At 39.8% G+C, this 22,680-nt stretch overlaps 1 protein-coding gene across 10 annotated transcripts in view; it reads right to left on the bottom strand.

Moving 5' to 3' along the window:
- Nucleotides 1–22,680, bottom strand: part of fndc3a (fibronectin type III domain containing 3A) — a 231,167-nt gene that overhangs the window by 18,696 nt on the left and 189,791 nt on the right. For all 10 annotated transcript variants that reach the window (XM_069889664.1, XM_069889666.1, XM_069889667.1 and 7 more), the window contains 2 exons: nt 14,676–14,959; nt 5,030–5,242 (listed from right to left, as the gene is read on the bottom strand). In XM_069889664.1, coding sequence (XP_069745765.1) covers nt 5,030–5,242; nt 14,676–14,959 — 497 coding nt within the window. The remainder of the gene's footprint in view (nt 1–5,029; nt 5,243–14,675; nt 14,960–22,680) is intronic.

The following is a 22,680-nucleotide window of genomic DNA, read 5'->3' as shown; positions in this document are numbered from 1 at the left end:
AAAATAAAACAGAGACAAGAGCCACAAGCCCCTGAGGGGTAAGTAAAAGAAAGAAGATTTGATGAAAGGGAGAAAAAGAAAAAAACACAGACGAAGAAAACATAAACTACACCAAACTTTACCCCCTTACCCATATACTTTCCTTTCCCACATCTATTTCCCCCTAACCCTCCCTCCCCCTGACCTCTGGTGACTTTACCCTCTCTACTGTCACCATCCTCCTCATTTCTAAAGGGTGAGCATTTTGCACCCATCTGCCTCCCACACCTCTCCACCCTCACCCCCTCCCAGACCATTTCCTTTTCACAAATTCTCTCAATAGCACATTTATAATGGTTGAATCTACTATTGTTATGTAATTATTTCCAACAGTACACTCTTGTATACAACAAAATTTCTAACACTGTTTATTTGGCACTATACCTATATACATTATTTCTGACAGACCGGTAGCTGCTTCACAAACCCCCAGGCCCTTTTGGCCTCTGACAAGAATTTTCTTTCACCTCTTAGAATTATGACTTTTAGGGTTGCTGGGTACCTAAGGACACATTCGTACCCTTTCTGCTTAGACATCCTTTTTATTGGCTCGAATTCTTTTCTTTGCTTGAGGAGAGCTACATTTATATCTGGGTAGAATAGAATCTTTTTTCCCTCCAGCTCTATCAGCCCTTCCCCCTCGCTTTCACCCTGACCGCCGCTGACCTTAAAATTTTCTCATGATCCTGGTGACGCAGGAACTTCACTAGGACCGAGCATGGCTTTTAACCAGGGCCCGGGTGCGGGAAGAGGGTCCAATGGGCCCTCTCTACCTCTACCAGATCCCCCAATTTTTCCTTTCCCAAGACTTCTGGGATCCAATGTTGAAAATAAAACTACAGGATCTCTCTCCTCTCGGTCCTCTAGCAACCCCACGATTTTGATGGTATTCCCCTGGCAGTGATTTTCTAAGGTGTCAATCCTCTGCTAGAGGTGTCTCCCATTCAGCGACCTCGGACTCTAATTTATTAATTCTGTCCTCATTATCACCAGTTCTATCTACTAGTTCAGTTACCCTTCTTGATAATCCATTTAGGGCATTCTCCCATCTACCCATTTTGTTGTTTAATTCTCCTGTCTTTTCCTTTAAATCCCTGGCCTGTCTCTTTTCTATTCTTATCACAGCCTGTAGTTTATCATTTAATGAGGGCTCTGTGCCCCCTTCCCCTCACTGCTGCCACAGTGGGTCCCAGGTCCTCTGTGATTCTCTCTCATCGCTGCCTCTTCCCTTCTATTCGCTGTCGGCCTCGCTAAGGTCGCCACTGGAGCTGTCTCCTGACGCAGGACCGAGGTCTTCCACATCTCCAGGTGAGTTGCTCCCACCGCCTTTTGTACTGCGCTCCCTGGTTCACTTCGCTTGTTGTCTTCGGGAGAGGGACGCAATGCACATTACGCTCCGAAGCTCAGATCCCTCATCTCCTGACACTTGGCTGGAGACTATGCCATTCCTCCTCCCTGGATAGGTCTCACCTCCCACTGTCTTCTTGGGCAAGCCTCGTTCGTCCTCAGTGGGTCGGACCTCCGTCGACAGGGCCTCCTGGGCCTGGACAGCGTTGCCGTCTTGGCCACGAGGTGGGCTCAATCGGGTGTTGACTATTCCTCTCACCTTGTTGGCTGCCTTCGCTTGATTGATGCTCTTCTTCCCCATCGTAGCAAGGTAGGAACTTTTATTTATTCAATTTTGTTGGTTTTTTTTGTACTACTTTGACTTTTGAACCATTTTTTATTCTTCTGGTCTGGGAGTTCTGGGGGTCAACGTCTTACTGCTCATCATGTGACCTCTCAACTCTGGTTTTATCTTCCTAAAGCCTGCAATCTGCTCCTTGGCTTTGGTGACATTGCACACCATTCAGCCAAGTTTTCAATCTACTTCCTCCATTCTGACTTATCATCCCTTTATATACAGCCCACTAGATTCAAGATTCCTTTATTGTCATGTAATTAAGACAATGCAATAGTACAAGGAATTTGCTTTTGTCTGCCCTAAGGCATACAGATTCACCATTGGCAGAAATTACCTGAAGCACCTTACAGTCAGAGTAAGAGAAGCAAAAGAGAGTTCCCTCAGAGCCCCCAGCGTCCATGGGTTCGTCTCCAGCACTGCTGCAGCGCATGCAACTACACAGAGTACAGACCAAACTATCAGTACCCCGAGATCCAGATCCAGATCCGAACCAGGAAATCTTCAGCACCTTCGGCACCCTCTCGCATTGAAGTTCCAATCACTGGTATATCTTCAGCCAGTCTCCAGCTGTCCGCTACCTGATGTGAATCCCTTGACAACAGTCACCAGCAGTCCGCAGCCTGCGCGGGTTCCTCACTTCATGTTGCCAACAAGCTCACTGCCTGTGTTCTTCAGCCACAGAACCCCTCTCTGGTCCGCCACTGTGGTCACTGTCCCAAGGGCCATACAATCTGCTTCTCCTTCTCAAATGGGGATGTTCTCCTATTTTCTAGTCCTCTGCTTCCCAATCAGCAATCCCTTATGACCCTAGGTACTGCCATCTTGGGTGCAGACCCCACAGTCATATAATTTTTAAACAAAACTGTAATTGGCTCTATTAACGGGCAGTTTAAAGCTTTAACAGAGCTGACAGTAGTCGGTCTGGGCGGTTGGAACCCACGAGAATGCTGTGTCTTTGCTCCTTGCTTTCCACAGGTCTGCACCAGCAGCAGTGCTTCCATTTTCCACTCTACCATTATGGTATCATCAGTAAATTTGTAAATAATGTTGTTGTTATTCCAAGCCATGCTTGGTAGGTGTAAAGTGAGTAGAGCAGGGAGCTAAGTATGAAGCCCTGTGGTGCTCTAGTGCTGATGGACTTGTGGAGGAGATGTTCTTACCAATTCATAATGATTGCAGTCTGGAGATGAGGAAATTCAGGATTCAATTAAATAGTGGGGTACTGAGGTCCAGATTTTGCTGATCAGTTTGGAGGGCATGATGGTGTAGAATGCTGACCTGGTGTTCCAGGGTTTTGTGTACAGTATGTGAGATGGCATCTGCCGTAGACCTGTTGCTGTGGTAAGCAAATCAGAATGCATCCATATCACCAGTCAGACATGAGCTGATTATCTTCAACACTAGCCTCTCAAAACACTTTATCACTTTTGGTGTGAGTGTCACTGGTCGATAATCAGTTAGTCAAGTTACCACATTCTTCTTGGGCACAGGTACAATTGAGGCCTGTTTGAAACAGGTGGGTATCATGGCCTGTTGGAATAAGATGTTGAAAACAATGGCCAGTTGATCAATACTTGGCCAGGTACCCTGTCCAAACTAGATACTTTCCTTGGATAACTCTACAGAAGGCTGCCCATATGTCATCTTTGGATACTGACAGTAGAGGATGAGCAGGGGACATGGGGGTTCACAGTGGTTCTTCCTTGTTTTAATTGTTAAATTGGTGTTGAAGCTTTTATGGGAGTGAAGCTTTGCTCTTTCCTATTACACTAGATTTGGTTTTGCAGCAGGTTATGTCATTTAGGCCCTGCCACAGCTCTTTGGTATAATTCACTGTTTTTGTTCTCATCCAGAATCTCCACTTTGCCTGCTCCTTGTGTAGTATTCTTCATCCCAAGTTCTATAATAATTAGTGTTGCTGGATTGGATTGTAGCCATACAATTTGAAGAGAAACCATTTCTACCCCAAAAGAGAAGTACTTTAAGTACTGAAAATTCAACACAAGCCAATTTTATTTGCTCATGAGCACAATGCAACAGGTTAATTGCACACTTAGTTTACTAAACGTAGAACACCCAGTTTCCTCATCATAGAACATGGAACATTACAGCATAGACAAGCCCCTTTCCACCCTTGATGTTGTGCTGACCTATATAAATCTACTCAGCAAACTAAACCTTCCCTAACTCACACACAGAACCCAGTTTTTCTTGCATGCACATACCTGTCTAAGACTCTTTTAAATGTGCCTATTGTACACGTACCAGTTTCCATCACCACCCCTGGCAGTGCATTCCAGGCACCCACTACTCTCTGCATAAAAAAAACTTGCCCTGATGACTCCCTAAACTTTCACCTTGTACATATGTACTCTGGTGTTCCTCAGGAAAAAGGTGCTGGCTGTCCACCCTATGTGAGTCTCTGATAATCTTGTAGACCTATTAAGTCCCCTCTCATACTTCTTCACTCCAAAGAGAAAAGCCCTAGCTCTGTTAACCTTGCTTCATAAGACACGTTCTCCAATCCAGGCAACATCCAGGTAAATCTTCTCTACACCCTCTCCATAGCTTCCACATCCTTTCTGTAATGAAAGGACCAGAACTGAACACAATATTCCAAGTACAGTCTAACCAGAGTTTATGTCTTGCAAGTTCCCTTTTGTACCAGTATTTCTCTTTCCTTTGTCAATCTACTTCATCCCAAAGCAGGAACATTTTGGCATGGTTGTCCATCGTTTTTTAACACAGAAGGGAGGAAGGAGTTAGCACACAATGTTCTTCTTCATTCTGCAATCCTTTGTACTTTACTTAACTCCGCTTACCTATATCTAACTCAACTTCTCCAACATAAAGAATCTCTAGCATAGAAGTGTGGGTTTTGCTATTTACTCTTAGTAAGATTAAAATCAAAGTATTGTATTTTTAACAACAGAATATTTCATAATAGGTTGAAACAATTCTTATTGAATTGATAGAATAGTCGATAAAACAAAAGTATCACATACAATATATCAAATAATGCTTCCAAATAGCATTTAAACCCTTTAGTTAGACACAAATACCCAATCTCTGACACAGAGGATCCTTAATCACCACAGGACATCGAGAAAGAGGAGCCTTTGGAAATTAGGAATTTCCCTATAGGAAAGGAGGAAACTAATGTTTAGGAACTTGTGTAACCATTCTGGCTATTATGGTGGAAAATTGTGAAATCATATTGGGTGCTTTCCCTCTAATTTCCTCGGTGGTGAATTTCAATTTTATGTTGAGAATTCTAACTATAACACAAAGTTGTATTTAATTTACCTTCCATTTTTATCTTCCATCTGCAAGACGTATTGTATGGCATCTGATGCCAAGGCTTTTGCAGTACCCTCTCCCCACTTGAGCTTCAGAGTTTGATGACTAAAGGCCACACATTCTATCCGAGGTGGTTCTGGAGGCAATGGTTTTGTTTTTGTCTTAATAGTGTGGCTGAAAGGGCCAGGTCCAATGCTGTTTATAGCTTGTACTCGCAGCCTGAAAATACATAATAAGAATTATTTTGATGTTAAAATACAGCAACAACATTAAGGTAGCTTTATTAATTACAGTAAAACCCCCAGTATCCAGCACCTATGGGGATTGATAGATGCTGGATATGCAAATTTTCTGGTTGTTTCAGGGTCACTTTTACAATGCCTAACTAATACAGCAGCATTAAGAATAAACAGTTTAAAAGGCAAAAGCCTGCAAAATGTAAAGCAATTTGAAAAAAAATCAGTGTTTTAGTCCTTAATTATGTAAAGTTCACTCATAGAAAATTAAAGGTACAGTATACGCAGCAGTTAACATATGCAGCAAATATTGGATGATTGTCTCACATAGTAAATGACATGCTAGCCCTCATCACATTGTATCAGTTACCCTCTTTGATACATGTGGGCAGCATATTGGCAGTTGATTCCTTTTCTGGACTGCAAGGAGGCAATGACACACAAGACAACTTTCAAAGGATCATCAGAAATTGGTGCTGGCCATTTGTACCCAGAACCTGATCCACCAATCAGATAACAATCAACCATTAACATCAGGACCACTTCCCTTTTATTCTAAAATTTATTAGTGTGTGCGTTAAAAAGCTTTGCTTCGATCACATTTGGAGAACTGTGCACAGTTCTGGTTGGTACATTAAGAAAATGACGTGAAAGCTTTGGTGAGAGTGCAGATGATTAAAAAGTATTAGATAGAAAAGAGAAGTTGGACAAACATGGATTATTTTCTCTGGTGTGTCAGAGGCTGAGGGGAGACCTGACAGAAGTATATAAAATAATGAGAGGCATAGATAGGGTCAATATGCAATTGTTTTCCCAGAGTAAAAATGTCAAATATTCAAGGAGTGGGAGAAAATTTAAAGGAGTTTTACAATGGGTATTTTTTTCCCCTCCAGAGAGTGGTAGATTCCTGGAACATGCTGCTGGGGGAGGCAGTGGTAACAGATATGATAGCAGCAAGATGCATTTAGACAGGCACATGATCAGAAAGGGAATGGAGAGATATAAACTCTGTGTAGGCACATGGGATATGTTTAAAATTGCATCATTACTGACACAGACATTGTTGGCTGAAGGGCCTGCACCTGTACCGCACTGTTCTATGTTCTCAGCATCCATGTCTTTTAAACATTTTAATAGTACTTGCTTTTACCACTTCCTCTGGCAGCTCCTTCCATTTACTCTGTGTGAGAAAATTGCCTCTCAGATCCCTTTTAAATTTTACTCTTCTCATCTTAAACCTATCCATTCTACTTTTAGATTTCCTTAACTTGGAAAATTAAACTGTGACAATCCACCTCATCCATGCCCCTCATGATTTCATAAACCTCTTACAGTGCACCCATCAGCCACAGCAAAAACAATTTCAGCCTACCCAGATGTCCCCCATTACTCAAGCCTATCAATCCTAGCAAAATGCTTGTGAATCTTTTATATACCTCCTCTAGCTTTATCACAACCTTCCTATAGTATGGCAACCAGAATTACAAACCCTTCTAATGAAGGGTTTCAACCAGAAATGTAAAATGTTCCAGTTGCAATCTCACCAATATCCTATACAGGTGTAACATAACGTCCCAACTCTTGTATTCAATGCCCTGTCCAATGAAGGCAAGCATGCCATCTATTACATTCTTCACCACGTTGTCTTCCTGTGTCACCACTTTCATGGACTCGTATCCCTTGGTCTCGCTGTTCTAAAATATTCCTCAGAGCCCTGCCATTTACTAGTCCAGCCCAGATTTAATTTCCAAAAATGCATATTTTGCACTTGTCCGAGTTAAATTCCATCTGCAATTTCTTTAGCCACTTTCAAAGTTTATCTTGATCCTGTTGGAGGCTTAGACAACCTTCTTCAATTTCCACCACACCGACAATTTTGCTGTCATCTTTAAACTTACTGGCATCTACATTCTCATCCAAATCAATATGACAAACAGCAGGGTTAACAGCACATGACTGGTCATAGCCTCCAATGTGGAGAACAACCTTCTACCACCACCTTCTGACTCATTTTGTATCCAATTGGCTAGCCCATCTTGGATCCCATGTGATCTCACCTTCTTGACCAGTCTACCCGACAAGAGCTTGTCAAAAGCCTTGCTAAATTCCATGTAGACAGAGCCAACCTGAATTGTCAATGTGATTTTAAAAGTGATCCCAGGTTCTAGATATCACAGCTGCTGGAAACAGCATTCTTGCACCTTTGCAAGAAACTTGCATGCTTCATTGTTCTAAATTCTGAAGGATAAATCCAGTGTGCTTTATTTCTCTTCAGTGGATAATCAACCCCCACCACCAGGAGTCAAAATTTAGATAGGAAGGCCAGATTGCCACACAAAATTCAAATATCACCAGTATCCTGATTAATTTGCTCTTACACTAAAAAATTCTGTTAGAATTAAGGCTATTTGCATTCTTAATTGAGTAATGTATCTGAACTCTTACAGAGCTGGTTCACTACTATAGTCAATCATGTGTTCCATGGATGCCATCTGTTATCAATATGAGCATTCTAAAGTGGTAATTTCTCTTTGAACCTCTAATGAAGGGTTTCAACCAGAAATGTTGACTGTTTCTTTTTCCACAGATACTGTTTGACCGTCTTAATTTTTCAGCATTTTCTCTTATTATTTAAATGTTCTTGTATCCTCCTTTTCTTGTCCTGGACTTCTTGATTGCTTTTGGAGAATTTTCAGGCAAGAAATATTCTCTCTTATTGTTACAATTCTTCAAACAAATTAATATTTTTGAAGCATAGGTGCTCCATCAAATAAAAAAATTTCTTTAGATATATTATAAAACTAAAGATAAAAGTTAAAAAGACTGAAGCTCTTACAAGAACTCGAATAAAGATTAATTTGCTCTGGTCAATTCCAAATGGACAAAATGAGCGCACATAGCAATTTCAAAGTATAACATTCAGCGTACTTACCGGTAACTTCAAATTATTCTAATCAAATGACTTTTTTTTACATTTTATTTTTGATTTTCAAAGATTCATTCAAATCCAAACAAATACAATTTCTTTCAACAATAGAATATAACATACTGAGTCTATTTTTTACCCATCCCCTCTCTCCTCCCTCCCATACCCAAATACAACAAAGAAAAGATTATATAAATTAAACAAATACAAAGAACCAAATATCGGTAAAGTCACAAACACTTAAGGGAATTTAAGAAGAAACCTAAAATAAAAAATATATAGAACAAAATACAAGAGCATGTCATCTGTGCCATGAGCACGGATTGTTGCATTTCCTTTATTCAGAAGGGGTAGAATTATATCTGCATACCAATGCAGATAGGGTTGCCACACCCTAACAAATGTGCCATATTTCCTCCTTAAATTGTATGTGATTTTCTCCAGGGGAATACAATGCAGCATTTCCATATTCCATCATGTAATATTTAGTTGGGAATTGAACTTCCACATGATTACTATACATTTCCTGGTGACCTTCACAAACTGAATTTGGTATCTGGACAGTTTAAAACTCTTGTCCATAATGTTTCCCAGAAGGTACAATTTTGGAACCTGTGGAAAATCTACCTTTGTAGCGGCTCACCAAAGGCTTAATCAAACCAGCTCGGGAGGTTCCGAGTGACATCATGATGCCACAATGTGATTACATCATTTGGAACGCACAGGGTTTTAAAAAGCTGCAGGTGACTGTTTGAGTAAATGACTTTTATTTGACTTCAAGTCAACTACGTCTGATCATTTTCTTGCTCTTCAGTTTGTATGTGACACAGTTGCTACATTGGTGACCCTGAAGGGCCCAAATGGATTTTGGACCCAACATGGACAACGTAGCGGTTTTGCTCAAACTGCTTGTTTTTTGGACTATTCAACCTGAAGTTTGGTTCGGGCAGGCTGAGGAACAGTTACACAACCCCAAAATAGAAATGGATGCCACTAAGTACTATCATGTGGTAAGCGCCCTCGACCAGGACATGGCCAGTCGAGTAGTGGATTTCCTTTGTGACCCACCAACTCTTGGCAAATATGAAGCCCTAAAAGCCCTCCTCCTCCAGATCTATGGACTCTCACAGCATGAGCGAGCTGCACGGCTCCTCCATATCAATAGGCTGGGGGACTGCAACCCTCGTTCAGAGTTAATGAATGACATTTTGGCAATGGCAGATGGCCATAGGTCTTGCTTGCTCTTCGAGCAGTTGTTTTTAGATATGCCAGAAGACATCCACCTCATATTGACTGACGAGGACTTTGATAACCTTTGAACAGTGACTGCCTGTGCAGCCATTCTGTGGTGCACAAAACAGCAAGGTGCAAGGCCCACAGATATTAATGCTGCGTAACACCCAAAGGCCCAGGGTTACGAGTACCACCAATGAGAGTGCACATTCCCCCAGACAAGCACAACTCCATGAAAAACATCTGGTGTTTTTACCATCCACACTAGGGTTCTGGAGTTTGCCAGTGCTGATCCCCTTGCACTTTTCCAGGAAACACCATGGCCAATCATTGCTAATGGCTTCTCTATGTCTGGGACAAACTCTCCCAGCGTAAATTTCTAGTCGACACGGGTGTGGAGGTTAGTATCCTTCCTCCTTTGGGCTTTGACACCGGTACCAAGACCACAGTCCGGAACTCACTGTGGTGAAAAACAGTTTGATTCGTACTTACGGCACACAGACTATACCCCTGAAATTAGGCGACAGTAAATTCACATGGAAGTTCATTCTTGCTGCTGTCTCCCGGTCGTTGCTGGGTGCCGACTTCCTCAGAGCCCACTCACTGGTGGTGGGCTTGAAAGGATGCCAGTTGGTGAACACCACAATGTTCTAGACTTTCTGCCTTGGAAAAGCCAAACTACCTGCCCTGCACCTAGTCGCTGTGGGGTACTCAAAAAATGAATTTATCAACTTCTTGCAGTTTCCAGACATTGCCACTCCCCAGTTCTCCACTGCCACATCCAAACATGGCATCCAAGAACCTACTCTATAAACCCAACCCCGATGCCTGCTGCCTGACAAATTGCGGCTTGCAAAACAAGGGTTCCACAAAATGGAGGAACTTGGAATCATACACAGATCTGATAACCCATGTGCTTCCTCACTACCTATGGGGTCAAAAGCCACGCGAGGCTGGAGACCATGCAGGAATTACAGGTGTCTCAACAATGCTATCATTGCAGACCATTACCCTGTGCCCCATATACATGACTTTACAGCTAATTTTCATGGGGCCAGGATATTTTCTAAAATTGACTTGATGTGTAGGTACCACCAAATACCTGTCAACACGAAGGACATGCCCAATCCCACCATCATAACACCATTTGGCCTCTTCAAATTTTTGAGAATTCCTTTTGAGCTCCAAAATGCTGCACAAACATTCCAGCGACTAATGGACGCAGTGGGGCATGGCATGGGCTTTCTTTTCGTATACTTGGGTGACATACTCATCGCCAGCCACTCCTACAACGAGTACCTGCAGCATCTGTGTTTACTCTGCCGCAGCCTACAGTGGTTTGGGTTAACTGTGAACCTTGCCAAGTGCAAATACAGGTAGTCCTTTATCGAGTTCTTGGGAAATCAGATCAGTAGCCACTGGGGTGTCATTCCATTGCCTAAAAAGGTGGAAGCCATCTTCAAATTTGCGAGGTCCAATATGATCAAAGGACTCCAGGAATTTGTGGGGATGATCAATTTCTATCACCACTTTCTATCCTCTTCAACCTCATGTCCAGTAGTGCCAAATAATTCGAATGGACAATGGAAACAATGGTAGCATTCCAGCAGACCAAAAACCCCCTAACGAAGGCAGCATTGCTGGTTCATCCACAATGGATTCACCAACCGCCTTGACGATAGATACGTCCGATGCGGCAATAGGCGGGGTCTTGGAACAGTACACCAATGGACAATGGAAGCCTCTAGGCACCTCCACCCTCCAGAAATAAAATACAGCACATTAAATAGGGAACTGCTGGCACTGTATCCTAGCGGTCAGATACTTTCATTTTTTGGAAGGCAGGGACTTCAAAGTTTATACTGACCACAAACCGCTAATGTTCACCTTCACGTAGGCATCAGACACCTGGTCAGTTCATCAGTAACACCACCTATCTTGGGTATCCAAGTTTACAACCAAAATTAAACACATCTCCGGTAAGAGTAATATGGTGGCTGTTGCCCTGTCCCAGACCTCCATTCAAGCAGTACGTGCCCTCTCTCTGGGTGTAGATTATATGGCACTTGCCAGACATCAGCACCAGGATGACAAACTCCCGGCTTATAGAACTACTGTAATGAGCCTGCAACTTGAGGATGTAGCCTTCGAGCCTCAAGGTACCACTCTCCTGTGTATCATTTCCACAGGTCAGCCTCTCCCTATCCTCCCTGCTGCGTGGAGATGTTGCATTTTTGATGCCATTCACGGACTGTCCCATCCCTCCATTCGAGCGACGGTCCATCTGATGGCATGGACTCAGGCATGGAATGGCAGGTCACGTACTGGCCAAAGATGGGCACAGACTACCAAAAGTGCAAAGGCACATGTAGGCACCACTTCAGCCTTTCTAGCCACTGCAGCGCAGATTTGACTACGTACACGTCAACATTGTTGGCCCACTTTCGGTGTCACGAGGGTCTAGGTACTTGGTAACGGTCATCGACAGATTCACTAGATGGCTGGAGGCTGTTCCTTTGATGGACTCATCAACCGATTCATGCACTAGAGCTTTTATTTCTGCCTGAGTATCTCCATTTGGCCTACCACACACGTCACCTCTGACAGAGGCCAACAGTTTACTTCCGCACTCTAGGATTTTTTTTTGCGACTGCTGGGAATGCAGCTCCACAATCCGTAGTTCAATGGCCTGGTCGACCGGTTCCATAGGCACATGAAGTCTGCACTGATGGCCTGCTTCCAGGGACTTGATTGGACGGACACGCTGCTCTGGATTCTCCTGAGAATAAGAACGTCCCCCAAGGAGGATCTCAACTCCTCATCAGCAGAGTTGGTTTATGGAGCCTCCCCCCCCTCATTGTACCTGGGGAGTTTGTGCCCGCAGCACACGGACAGGGGGTGCCAGTGACTGAAGACTTAGGCAGACTGCAGGAGTAGTTTGGAAAATTGGCCCCAGTTCCCACATCAAGGCATGGAACAACACCCCTCATCCCAAGGAACTCCAGGACAGTGAGTTTGTGTGTAGAGGTAACACATGGGCACCCTTACAGAGGCCTTATGATGGCCCCTCAGAGTGTTATGAAACAATCATACAACTTGTGTACTGGACAGTGGGGGAGCATCCAGAGACATTTACGATTTACCAACTAAAGCCCAGTCATCTCAACCTTGATTGGCTCTTGCCACGACCCCCAATGCAAAGGTCCAGATGACTGCCCAAGAGGGGTGGACAGTAATGGTCCCAGAGGTTTAGCTTCCTATCCCTGCTTCTGGGGGAGGGTGGGGCATGTAACAGCTCACTGGAGGCTTAAATGATCTGGCTTGGGAGGTTCCTACTGACGTCATGATGTCACAATGCAATGACGTCATTTGGAATGGGGTTTTAAAAAGCTGCATGTGACTGAGTAAATGACTTTTACTGAACTTTGACTCAACTACGTCTGATCATTTTCTCGTTCTTCATTTTGCACTGCGACACCCTTGTAATTTTTTTCAAAATACCCCCCAGCTTCTCCCAGAAAGATCTCACCTTTGTACACAGCCAGGTTGAATGGATAAAGGTTCCAATCTCCTCACCACACCTAAAGCACATTTCTGAAATTTCTGATTTAGATTTATATAATTTTTGTGGTGTGGGGTGTAGTTGATACAGGAAATAATATTGCACCAATCTGTGCTTGGCTTTAATAACTGCTGTCATGCTGTCCAGACATTAGTCTGACCAGCACCGCTCGTGAATTTTGGTGCAAAGTTCGTCTCCCACCATTACCACGACTTGTGTGAGCTCTCGGTTTGGAATAGGAGATACATCAGAGATGAACTTATGCATATTCCCCTTTTGAATTAGAATTTCCATGTCACTACACACGGGCAGGGCCATAGATGGTCCCAAATGAACCCTTAAGAAAGATCTGAAGACAGCAGAAGAAAGTTTTATTAGACAAATCGTATTTATTCTTTAGCAGTTCACATGACATAAGCACCTCTTGCTCATAACAATCCTCGATACACCTGATCCCCTTCCAGCACCAGGTATCCAGGATCTTATTACCCAGAGTCATGGGTATTAATTTGTTCTGGGTCAAGGATGCTTTAGGAGATATCGCCTCCTTTATTCCAATACATTGATTTTTTTTTGCCAAGTCTGAATTACATGCTTTAATATGGGGTTATCCGTTTTTTTTGATATCAAATTAGTGTCCCATTTATATATAAACTCTCCTAACTTTTCTCATCCCGTGTGTAGTCCAATTTGTGCACAGGTGGAGGTACCACCTCCCTCAAAGAGTGAGGTGATAAACCTCAAGTGGGCTGCCCAATATTTTATTTTATTTTTTTAAAATCAAGCAATTTCAGGTCTCCCAATTTATAATTCAAAGTCAACTTTTCCATGGAGATTCTAGCCACTTCACCATTCCACAAGAACTTTCTGACAGATCTGTTGAGCATCTTAAAGGAGCCCTGGGGAAACCGAATGGGAAAGGACTGAAATTCAGCAGAGAACCCATCCTCCCCCAGTGATTTATTAGCCTGCAATGAACCCAGGACTTTCTCAATCTCCACTCTAGAGAAGGGGGCATTCAACCCCACTCATTCATCTTGATCCAAACTTGGTAGTTCCAAAGTAAGTAAGAAATCATCTATTTTAGCAGAGTCTCCCTCTGATTCTGATTTGTATAGCTCTGAATAGAATTTTCTAAATTTCGTTTATCTCCTTTGGTTTATATGAAATTTTGTCTCCTCCCATTTGATTGTTCTTGAGACCTCTTCCACCCTCACCTGCCAAGACAAGACTTTATATCCACTTTCCCCCACCTCATAATACTGTTGCTTAGATCTTAGGATCATCTTTTCTATCTTATATGTGCATTGTGTTGTATTTGAGTTTTTTGTTCATTAAATTCCTATATTTTTCTTCAGAGCCCGATCTTTGACAGACATTTTTTTCTATTGGGTTATTTCCTACTCCAAATTATTTATCTCTTTCATATGCCCCTTATTAATACCTTTGATATTAATACCAGATATTCAAATATCTGGCCCCTTAAATAACCCTTCAGTGTATTCAAATAATGTTTTCACATATTTTATATTTGAGCACAAAAGGGATTTCCTAGCTGGCTATAATCAGAGACTTCCTAGCCACCAAAGATTGATTTGGTTCTTGCAGTGGTCATTCCAAACTCACACAAGGCACAAAAAAACATTCTTGACAGCCATAAAAGAAATTACCTTAAATCCTTGAAATGTAGCATACCTGTAAGTGGTATCTGGTTGCAGATTTCGTATAACATAACTAGTGGATCTATCTATGATTATCGGTTGCTTTTCACCAAAGTCAATACTGTAGCTTGTGATTTCAGAACCATGATCACAAGGCTCTTCCCAATGAATGGCAAGACAAGTTGACGGGCATTCAAGTGGCATATCAAGCAGATTCTCATCCATAACTTGTAGGAAACCTACTGCAGCTGGAACAGATGCTGGAGTCATGCACAAAACCACATCGCTGAAAGGACCTGCACCTGCAATGTTCAATGCCTGAAAACAAAGAAAAGATATTTAACAAAGGGTAACCCCTGATACTTTTACAAGTTTTCTCATCTTTAAACCATACTCTAGTAATAATGAGTTATTAATAATTTAGAGAATTTTGTCCTGTTAATAGCTATGTATTCAATTAATCTAATCAAAACCCATTCTTATTTACTCTGAGATCCAAAATCCTTTTATTTCCATCCATGGAGATTCAGTTCATAATCCTGGAAATTGATAAGATATTGGTTTAAGTATAGAATAAAGTCCTCATTAAAGGTATATGTAGTTTAAACACTGGCTAGTTACAAACGAGCTGAACAAAATTGTTACAAGTGTGTACAATGAAAATTTAATGAAGACAATAATATTATACTCAGATAGATGACATATGCGAAGAATTGTTAAGTAAAAAGTTGAGAGTACTGGGATATTATAATGAGGCTCCAATAGCTCAGTGGTTAGAGGACTGGTCTTGTAAATCAGGGGTTGCGAGTTTGTTCCTTGCTGTGGCCTCTTTTCTGTGAGGGGCACTGGACAAAGTGGCGACTCTGTCTTTCTTATGGTAAACAAAGTTAAAGAATCTCGTGTATTTTACATTCTAAATGTAGTGACAATAATGGCACCTTTATCTTTACCTTTAATAATACATGAAATTAATAAAAACAAATTTTCACATGCTCTATGCAACTCAGATACAAAAGAAAGAAAAGCTTGTGATCAAACTGTACAGTATTCTGATCAAGCCACTCTCTGAATATTTTGGGCTTTCTTGCTTTAAGAAATTACCTGAAATCTTATTGATTGCAAAATGAATGAAAAACAAAAATCTACAGTAAGGATGGTTCCGGCAAAAGGAAATGAACTTGTAGAAATATTTTTTTCTGGCTGTCGCTATTATTGACAGAAGTCACAAGCAGAGGTGAAAATCAAGAACTGCATTGTGAAACCCAATTGAAGCATATGTTGCTCAAAGAGAGACAAGTTTTATTTATCAGAATTAAGATTAATAGTTAAAATGTTATTTTCACTGAGAAAAGTATATATACTAAATCTAAAGAAAAGAATAGATAATAAAACAGCACCTATATGTTTACAGAGTTAATGATGGGGCAAGGAGAAGTACTGTGGCCAGAAGTTCTCTTAATATACGATTGTTTTGATTCAGGACATTAATTCAAATTGGGCATATTTTCAGATGGTATCAGAATAGAGAAAGCAGCTAAAAGCTATAGAATGAGCTGAATAAAGAAAATAAATATGCAAATGAAAATGTAATCACCCTCATGAATGATATTGAATTAACTATGGCTAAAATTGAAAGATATATTATTCATTACCCATATGAACAATGTCTGCTGCCCTATCCTCAACGTTGATCTTTATCACTTCCTGATAAAACTCAATAAAGCTCATAAGACATGAACCTTCCTGTACAAAGCCACAGTGAGTATCTCATAAGCCCATGCTTCTTCAAATGCAATTAAATCCTAATCTTATGAATCTTTTCCAATAGCTTGGAAGGCTGATGTACGGCTCACTAGCCTACAATTTACTGCTTTATCTCTATTGCCCTTAAACAAAGGAACAATGCTGGCTACTCTCTAGACTTATGGGTCCTCACCTTTGGCCAAAAAAGATACAAAGATCTTTGTCAAGGTCCCAGCAATCTCCTCTCTTGCATCTTTCAATAATGTGTGATAGATCGCAATGGCCCTTGGGGACATTGTAACCTTAATGTTCTTTGACCCAACACCACCTGCTTAATATCAACAGAATCTAGAATATTAGCAAACCCCACAATGAGCTCACTATCCTCTATATTACTTCAGTATTCATCAAAGAAAGCAAGGTATTAATTTAGTACACTGGCCACTTGCTCTGGCTCCAAGCATAAATTTCCCCGTTTGTTCTCATGGTCCTACACTCTGGCTAGCTATCCTTATTCTTTTTTTTAAATTTTTTTATTTTTCACACCATAAATCACAACAGCCATGATATACACTTTTTCTTTTTCACACATTTACAGTGACTTTTTCTCCCCCCCCTCCCTCCTCCCAAGCCACCCCCCCACTCCCCCCCTCTCATCCATTTTAGGTATACAATCTAGGTTGCATTAATTCAGTCAGACAATGTTGTCATTCAACAAAAATACACCAGAAATTCTACTGAGTCCATTCTTTTCTTTTCTTCTCCTTCCATCAACTTAGGTAATGTTTGTTCCCGGTAGGTTTTCGCTATTGTATTTAATGTAAGGCTCCCATACTTGTTCGAATATTTCAATATTATTTCTTAAACTATATGTTATTTTTTCTAATGGAATACATTTATTCATTTCTATATACCATTGTTGTATTTTCAAATTATCTTCCAATTTCCAGGTTGACATAATACATTTTTTTGCTACGGCTAGGGCTATCTTAACAAATCTTTTTTGTGCATCTTCCAAGTCAATTCCAAATTCTTTATTTTTTATGTTACTTAGGAGAAAGATCTCTGGATTCTTTGGTATATTGTTTTCTGTTATTTTATTTAATATCTGATTGAGATCATCCCAAAATTTTTCTACTCTCTCACATGTCCATATTGCATGAATTGTTGTTCCCCTTTCTTTTTTACATCGAAAACATCTATCAGATACTGTTGGGTCCCATTTATTTAACTTTTCTGGTGTAATTTATAGTCTGTGTAACCAATTATATTGTATCATACGTAGCCTCGTATTTATTGTATTTCTCATCGTTCCAGCACATAATTTCTCCCATGTTTCCTTTTTTATCTTTATATTTAAATCTTGTTCCCATTTTTGTTTAGTTTTACCATTTGTTTCCTCATTCTCCTTTTCTTGCAGTTTAATATACATATTTGTTATAAATCTTTTGATTAACATTGTATCTGTAATCACATATTCAAGGTTACTTCCCTCTGGTAAACTCAAATTGCTTCCTAATTTATCTTTCAAGTAGGATCTCAGTTGGTAATATGCCAGCGCTGTATCTCCAGTTATATTGTACTTATCTCTCATTTGTTCAAAGGATAAGAATCTACTTCCTGAAAAACAATTTTCTATTCTTTTAATCCCTTTTTTTTCCCATTTTCTAAAGGAAAGGTTGTCTATTGTAAAAGGGAGTAGCTTATTTTGCGTCAATATTAGTTTTGGTATTTGATAATTTGTTTTATTTCTTTCTACATGAATCTTCTTCCATATATTGAGGAGATGGTGTAATACTGGAGAAGTTCTATGTTGTACCAATTTTTCGTCCCATTTATATAATATGTGTTCAGGTATCTTTTCCCCTATTTTATCTAATTCTAGTCTCGTCCAGTCTGGTTTTTCCCTTGTTTGATAAAAATCTGATAGGTACCTTAATTGTGCGGCTCTATAATAATTTTTGAAGTTTGGCAATTGTAAGCCTCCTTGTTTATACCATTCTGTTAATTTATCTAGTGCTATCCTCGGTTTCCCCCCTCTCCATAAAAATCTCCTTATTATTTTCTTTAACTCTTTGAAGAATTTTTCTGTCAGTTGTATTGACAATGCCTGAAATAAGTATAGTATCCTTGGAAAAATGTTCATTTTAATACAGTTTATCCTTCCTATCAGTGTTAGTGGTAGCTCTTTCCAATGCTCTAAATCGTCCTGTAATTTTTTCATTAGTGGATTGTAATTGAGTTTATATAATTGGCCTAGATTTTTGTTTATTTGCACACCTAGGTATCTTATTGCCTGCATTTGCCATCTGAATGGGGATTCCTCCTTAAATTTTGAGAAATCCGCATTATTCATAGGCATTGCTTCACTTTTATTTACGTTTATCTTGTATCCCGACACTTCTCCATATTCCTTCAATTTCTTATATAGTTCTTTTATTGATAGTTCTGGTTCTGTTAAGTACACTATCACATCATCCGCAAATAGACTGATTTTATATTCCCTGTCTTTTATTTTTATTCCTTTTATATTATTATCTATTCTTATCGATTCTGCTAGTGGTTCTATAGCTAGCGCAAACAATAATGGTGATAGTGGGCATCCCTGCCGCGTTGACCTGCTTAAGTTAAATTGCTTTGATACATGTCCATTTACTGTCACTTTCGCTAACGGTCCCTTATATAATGCTTTAATCCAATTAATATACTTCTCCGGTAAACTGAATTTTTGCAATACTTTGAACAAGTAATTCCATTCTACTCTGTCGAAGGCCTTCTCTGCGTCTAAAGCAACTGCTACTGCTGGTGCTTTATTTCCTTCTACTGCATGAATTAAGTTAATAAATTTACAAATATTGTCTGTTGTGCGTCTTTTTTTGATAAATCCAGTTTGGTCTAAATTTACCATTTTTGGTACCTGTTCTGCTAATCTCTTTGCTAATAGTTTAGCTATTATCTTATAATCTGTGTTTAGCAGAGATATTGGTCTATATGACGCTGGTGAGAGTGGATCTTTCCCTTGTTTTAGTATCACTGTAATTATTGCTGTTTTACATGAATCTGGTAAGTTTTGTGTCTCATCAATCTGGTTGATTACATCCAGGAGGAGCGGTATTATTAGATCTTTAAATGTTTTGTAGAATTCTATTGGGAGTCCATCCTCTCCTGGTGTCTTATTATTTGGTAAATTTTTTATTATCTCTTGTATTTCTACTGTTCCAAATGGTTCTGTTAATTTATTTTGTTCCTCTATTTGTAGTTTTGATAGTTCAATTTTAGTCAAAAATTCATCTATTTTCCCTTCTTTCCCTTCGTTTTCAGTTCGGTATAATTGTTCATAGAATTCTCTGAAGTTTTCCTTAATTTCTTTTGGATTATATGTAATTTGTTTGTCTTTTTTCCTTGTTGCCAATACCATTTTCTTAGTTTGCTCTGTCTTAAGCTGCCATGCTAAGATTTTGTGTGTTTTTTCACCTAGTTCATAATATTTCTGTTTTGTCTTCATTATATTCTTCTCCACCTTATATGTTTGTAATGTTTCATATTTTATTTTTTTATCCGCCAATTCTCTTCTTTTGGTTGTATCTTCCTTTATTGCTAATTTTTTTTCTATGTTTACTATTTCCCTTTCCAACTGCTCTGTTTCCTGATTATAATCCTTCTTCATCTTGGTTGCATAACTTATTATTTGTCCTCTAATGAATGCTTTCATTGCGTCCCATAGTATAAACTTATCTTCCACTGATTCCGTATTTACTTCAAAGTACATTTTTAATTGTTTTTCAATAAATTCTCTAAAATCCTGTCTTTTAAGTAGCATGGGGTTTAATCTCCATCTATACATTCTTGGAGGGATGTCCTCTAGCTTTACTGTCAGTATTAAGGGTGAATGGTCCGATAGCATTCTCGCTTTATATTCTGTTTTTCTTACTCTATCCTGCATACTAGCTGATAACAAAAATAGGTCTATTCTTGAGTATGTTTTATGTCTAGTCGAGTAGTATGAGTATTCCTTTTCTTTTGGGTTTTGTTTCCTCCATATGTCCACAAGTTTCATTTCTTGCATTGATTTGATTATAAATTTGGTTACTTTGTTCTTCCTGTTAATTTTTTTCCCCGTTTTATCCATATTTGGATCCAAATTCAGATTGAAATCCCCTCCTATTAGTATGTTCCCTTGCGTATTAGCTACCTTCAAAAAGATATCTTGCATAAACTTTTGATCTTCTTCGTTAGGTGAATATATATTAAGTAGATTCCAAAGCTCCGAATATATCTGACATTTTATCATAACATATCTCCCTGCTGGATCTATTATTTCCTCTTCTATTTTAAATGGCACATTTTTGCTAATTAATATAGCCACTCCTCTTGCTTTTGAATTATACGATGCTGCTGTTACATGTCCTACCCAATCTCTCTTTAATTTCTTGTGCTCCAATTCAGTTAAGTGTGTTTCTTGGACAAATGCTATATCTATTTTTTCCTTTTTCAGTAAATTTAGTAGTTTCTTCCTTTTAATTTGGTTATGTATTCCATTAATATTTAAAGTCATATAGTTCAGCATAGCCATTTTATATTTTGTTTATCTTCTCTTTCCGTTTTTCCATCATTACCTTTCCTCCTTTTCCATTTCTGTTTTCTTATTTTCAACTCTTTACCAGACAACATTCCTACAACATCCAACATTTTCCTTATTCTCCTATTTCTATCTTCTTTATCCCCAATCTCCCCTTCCCCTCCTGAGTTGTCCTTTATCCCTTGTCGGACAACCACATCTCCCCTCTCCATTTGGATTTGCGAATCCACTCGCAAGCGTCAACTGATTTTGCAGTGACCGCTCTTTTCCCCCACCCAGCCCCCCCAGAAAAGATTTCACTTTTCATATGTCACAAAGGTCACTCTTTTAATTCCCTCCTTATTCTCTCTATTCCATTACCTTCCCTTATTAATTCTTGTCTATACTATCTATGTTTTCCTCTAATTACAGATACTTTCACGTATGCCCATTGTCTCTATTCACTCTTATACCTCTTTACCCGCATACATATCAATCGTGGTCATTTTTACCCTCATTACCCGTCTTCATCCCTCAGTCTATTTTGTCTTTACCCACATACATATCAATCGTGATCATTTTTACTCTCATTACCCATCTTCATCCCTCAGTCTATTTTTGTAATTGTTCTGCAAATTTTCGAGCTTCTTCTGGATCCGAGAACAGTCTGTTTTGTTGTCCTGGAATAAATATTTTCAATACCGCAGGATGCTTCAGTGTAAATTTATATCCTTTCTTCCATAAAATCGCTTTTGCTGTATTGAACTCTTTTCTCTTCTTTAGGAGTTCAAAGCTTATATCTGGATAAATGAAGATTTTTTGCCCTTTATACTCCAGTGGTTTGTTGCCCTCTCTTACTTTTTCCATTGTCTTCTCCAGTACCTCTTCTCTTGTAGTATATCTTAGGAATTTTACTACAATAGATCTTGGTTTTTGTTGTGGTTGTGGTTTCGGGGCCAATGCTCTATGTGCCCTTTCTATTTCCATTTCTTGCTGTAGTTCTGGACATCCTAGGGCCTTAGGGATCCATTCTTTTATAAATTCCCTCATATTCTTGCCTTCTTCATCTTCCTTAAGGCCCACAATCTTTATGTTATTTCTTCTGTTATAATTTTCCATTATATCTATTTTTTGGGCTAGTAATTCTTGTGTCTCTTTAGTTTTTTTATTAGATTCCTCCAATTTCTTTTTTAAGTCTTCTACCTCCATTTCTGCTGCTATTGCCCGTTCTTCCATCTTGTCCATTTTTTTCCCCATTTCTGTTAAGGTCATATCCATTTTATTTATTTTCTTTTCTGTGTTGTTTATTCTTCTTCTTAAATCATTGAATTCCTGTGTTTGCCATTCTTTAAATGACTCCATGTATCCTCTAACAAGAGCAAGTATATCCTTTACCTTGCCTTTCCCTTTATCTATTTCACTGTATTCTTCCTCTTCTTCTTCCTCTGGGTTGGCCATCTGTTGTTTCTTTGATGCCCTTTCCTCCTCTTCTTTCTTGTTTCCATTGTCTTCTGTGGTCCCTTCTTGCTGCAGGTGTTCTGCTGCTGTCGTTGCCGGCTGTGGAGATCGACTCCCCAGCTGGTCCCCCCTCCCGTCGGTGTGTTTTTTTTCATGCGCATGCGTGGTTGCGCACTTCTACTCGGCTCTGTGAGCCATTGATGTAGTTCTTTTTCCACCGACCTGAGGTAGTGGGCTCCTCTCTCCACAGCGGGCCTCTTCGGACTGGTAAGGCCTTCAC

Source organism: Narcine bancroftii, chromosome 7, assembly GCF_036971445.1.
Source record: "Narcine bancroftii isolate sNarBan1 chromosome 7, sNarBan1.hap1, whole genome shotgun sequence".
Lineage (NCBI taxonomy): Eukaryota > Metazoa > Chordata > Chondrichthyes > Torpediniformes > Narcinidae > Narcine > Narcine bancroftii.
Note: the sequence above shows the minus strand (reverse complement) of the source record. Positions and strands in the feature narration are given on the sequence as shown.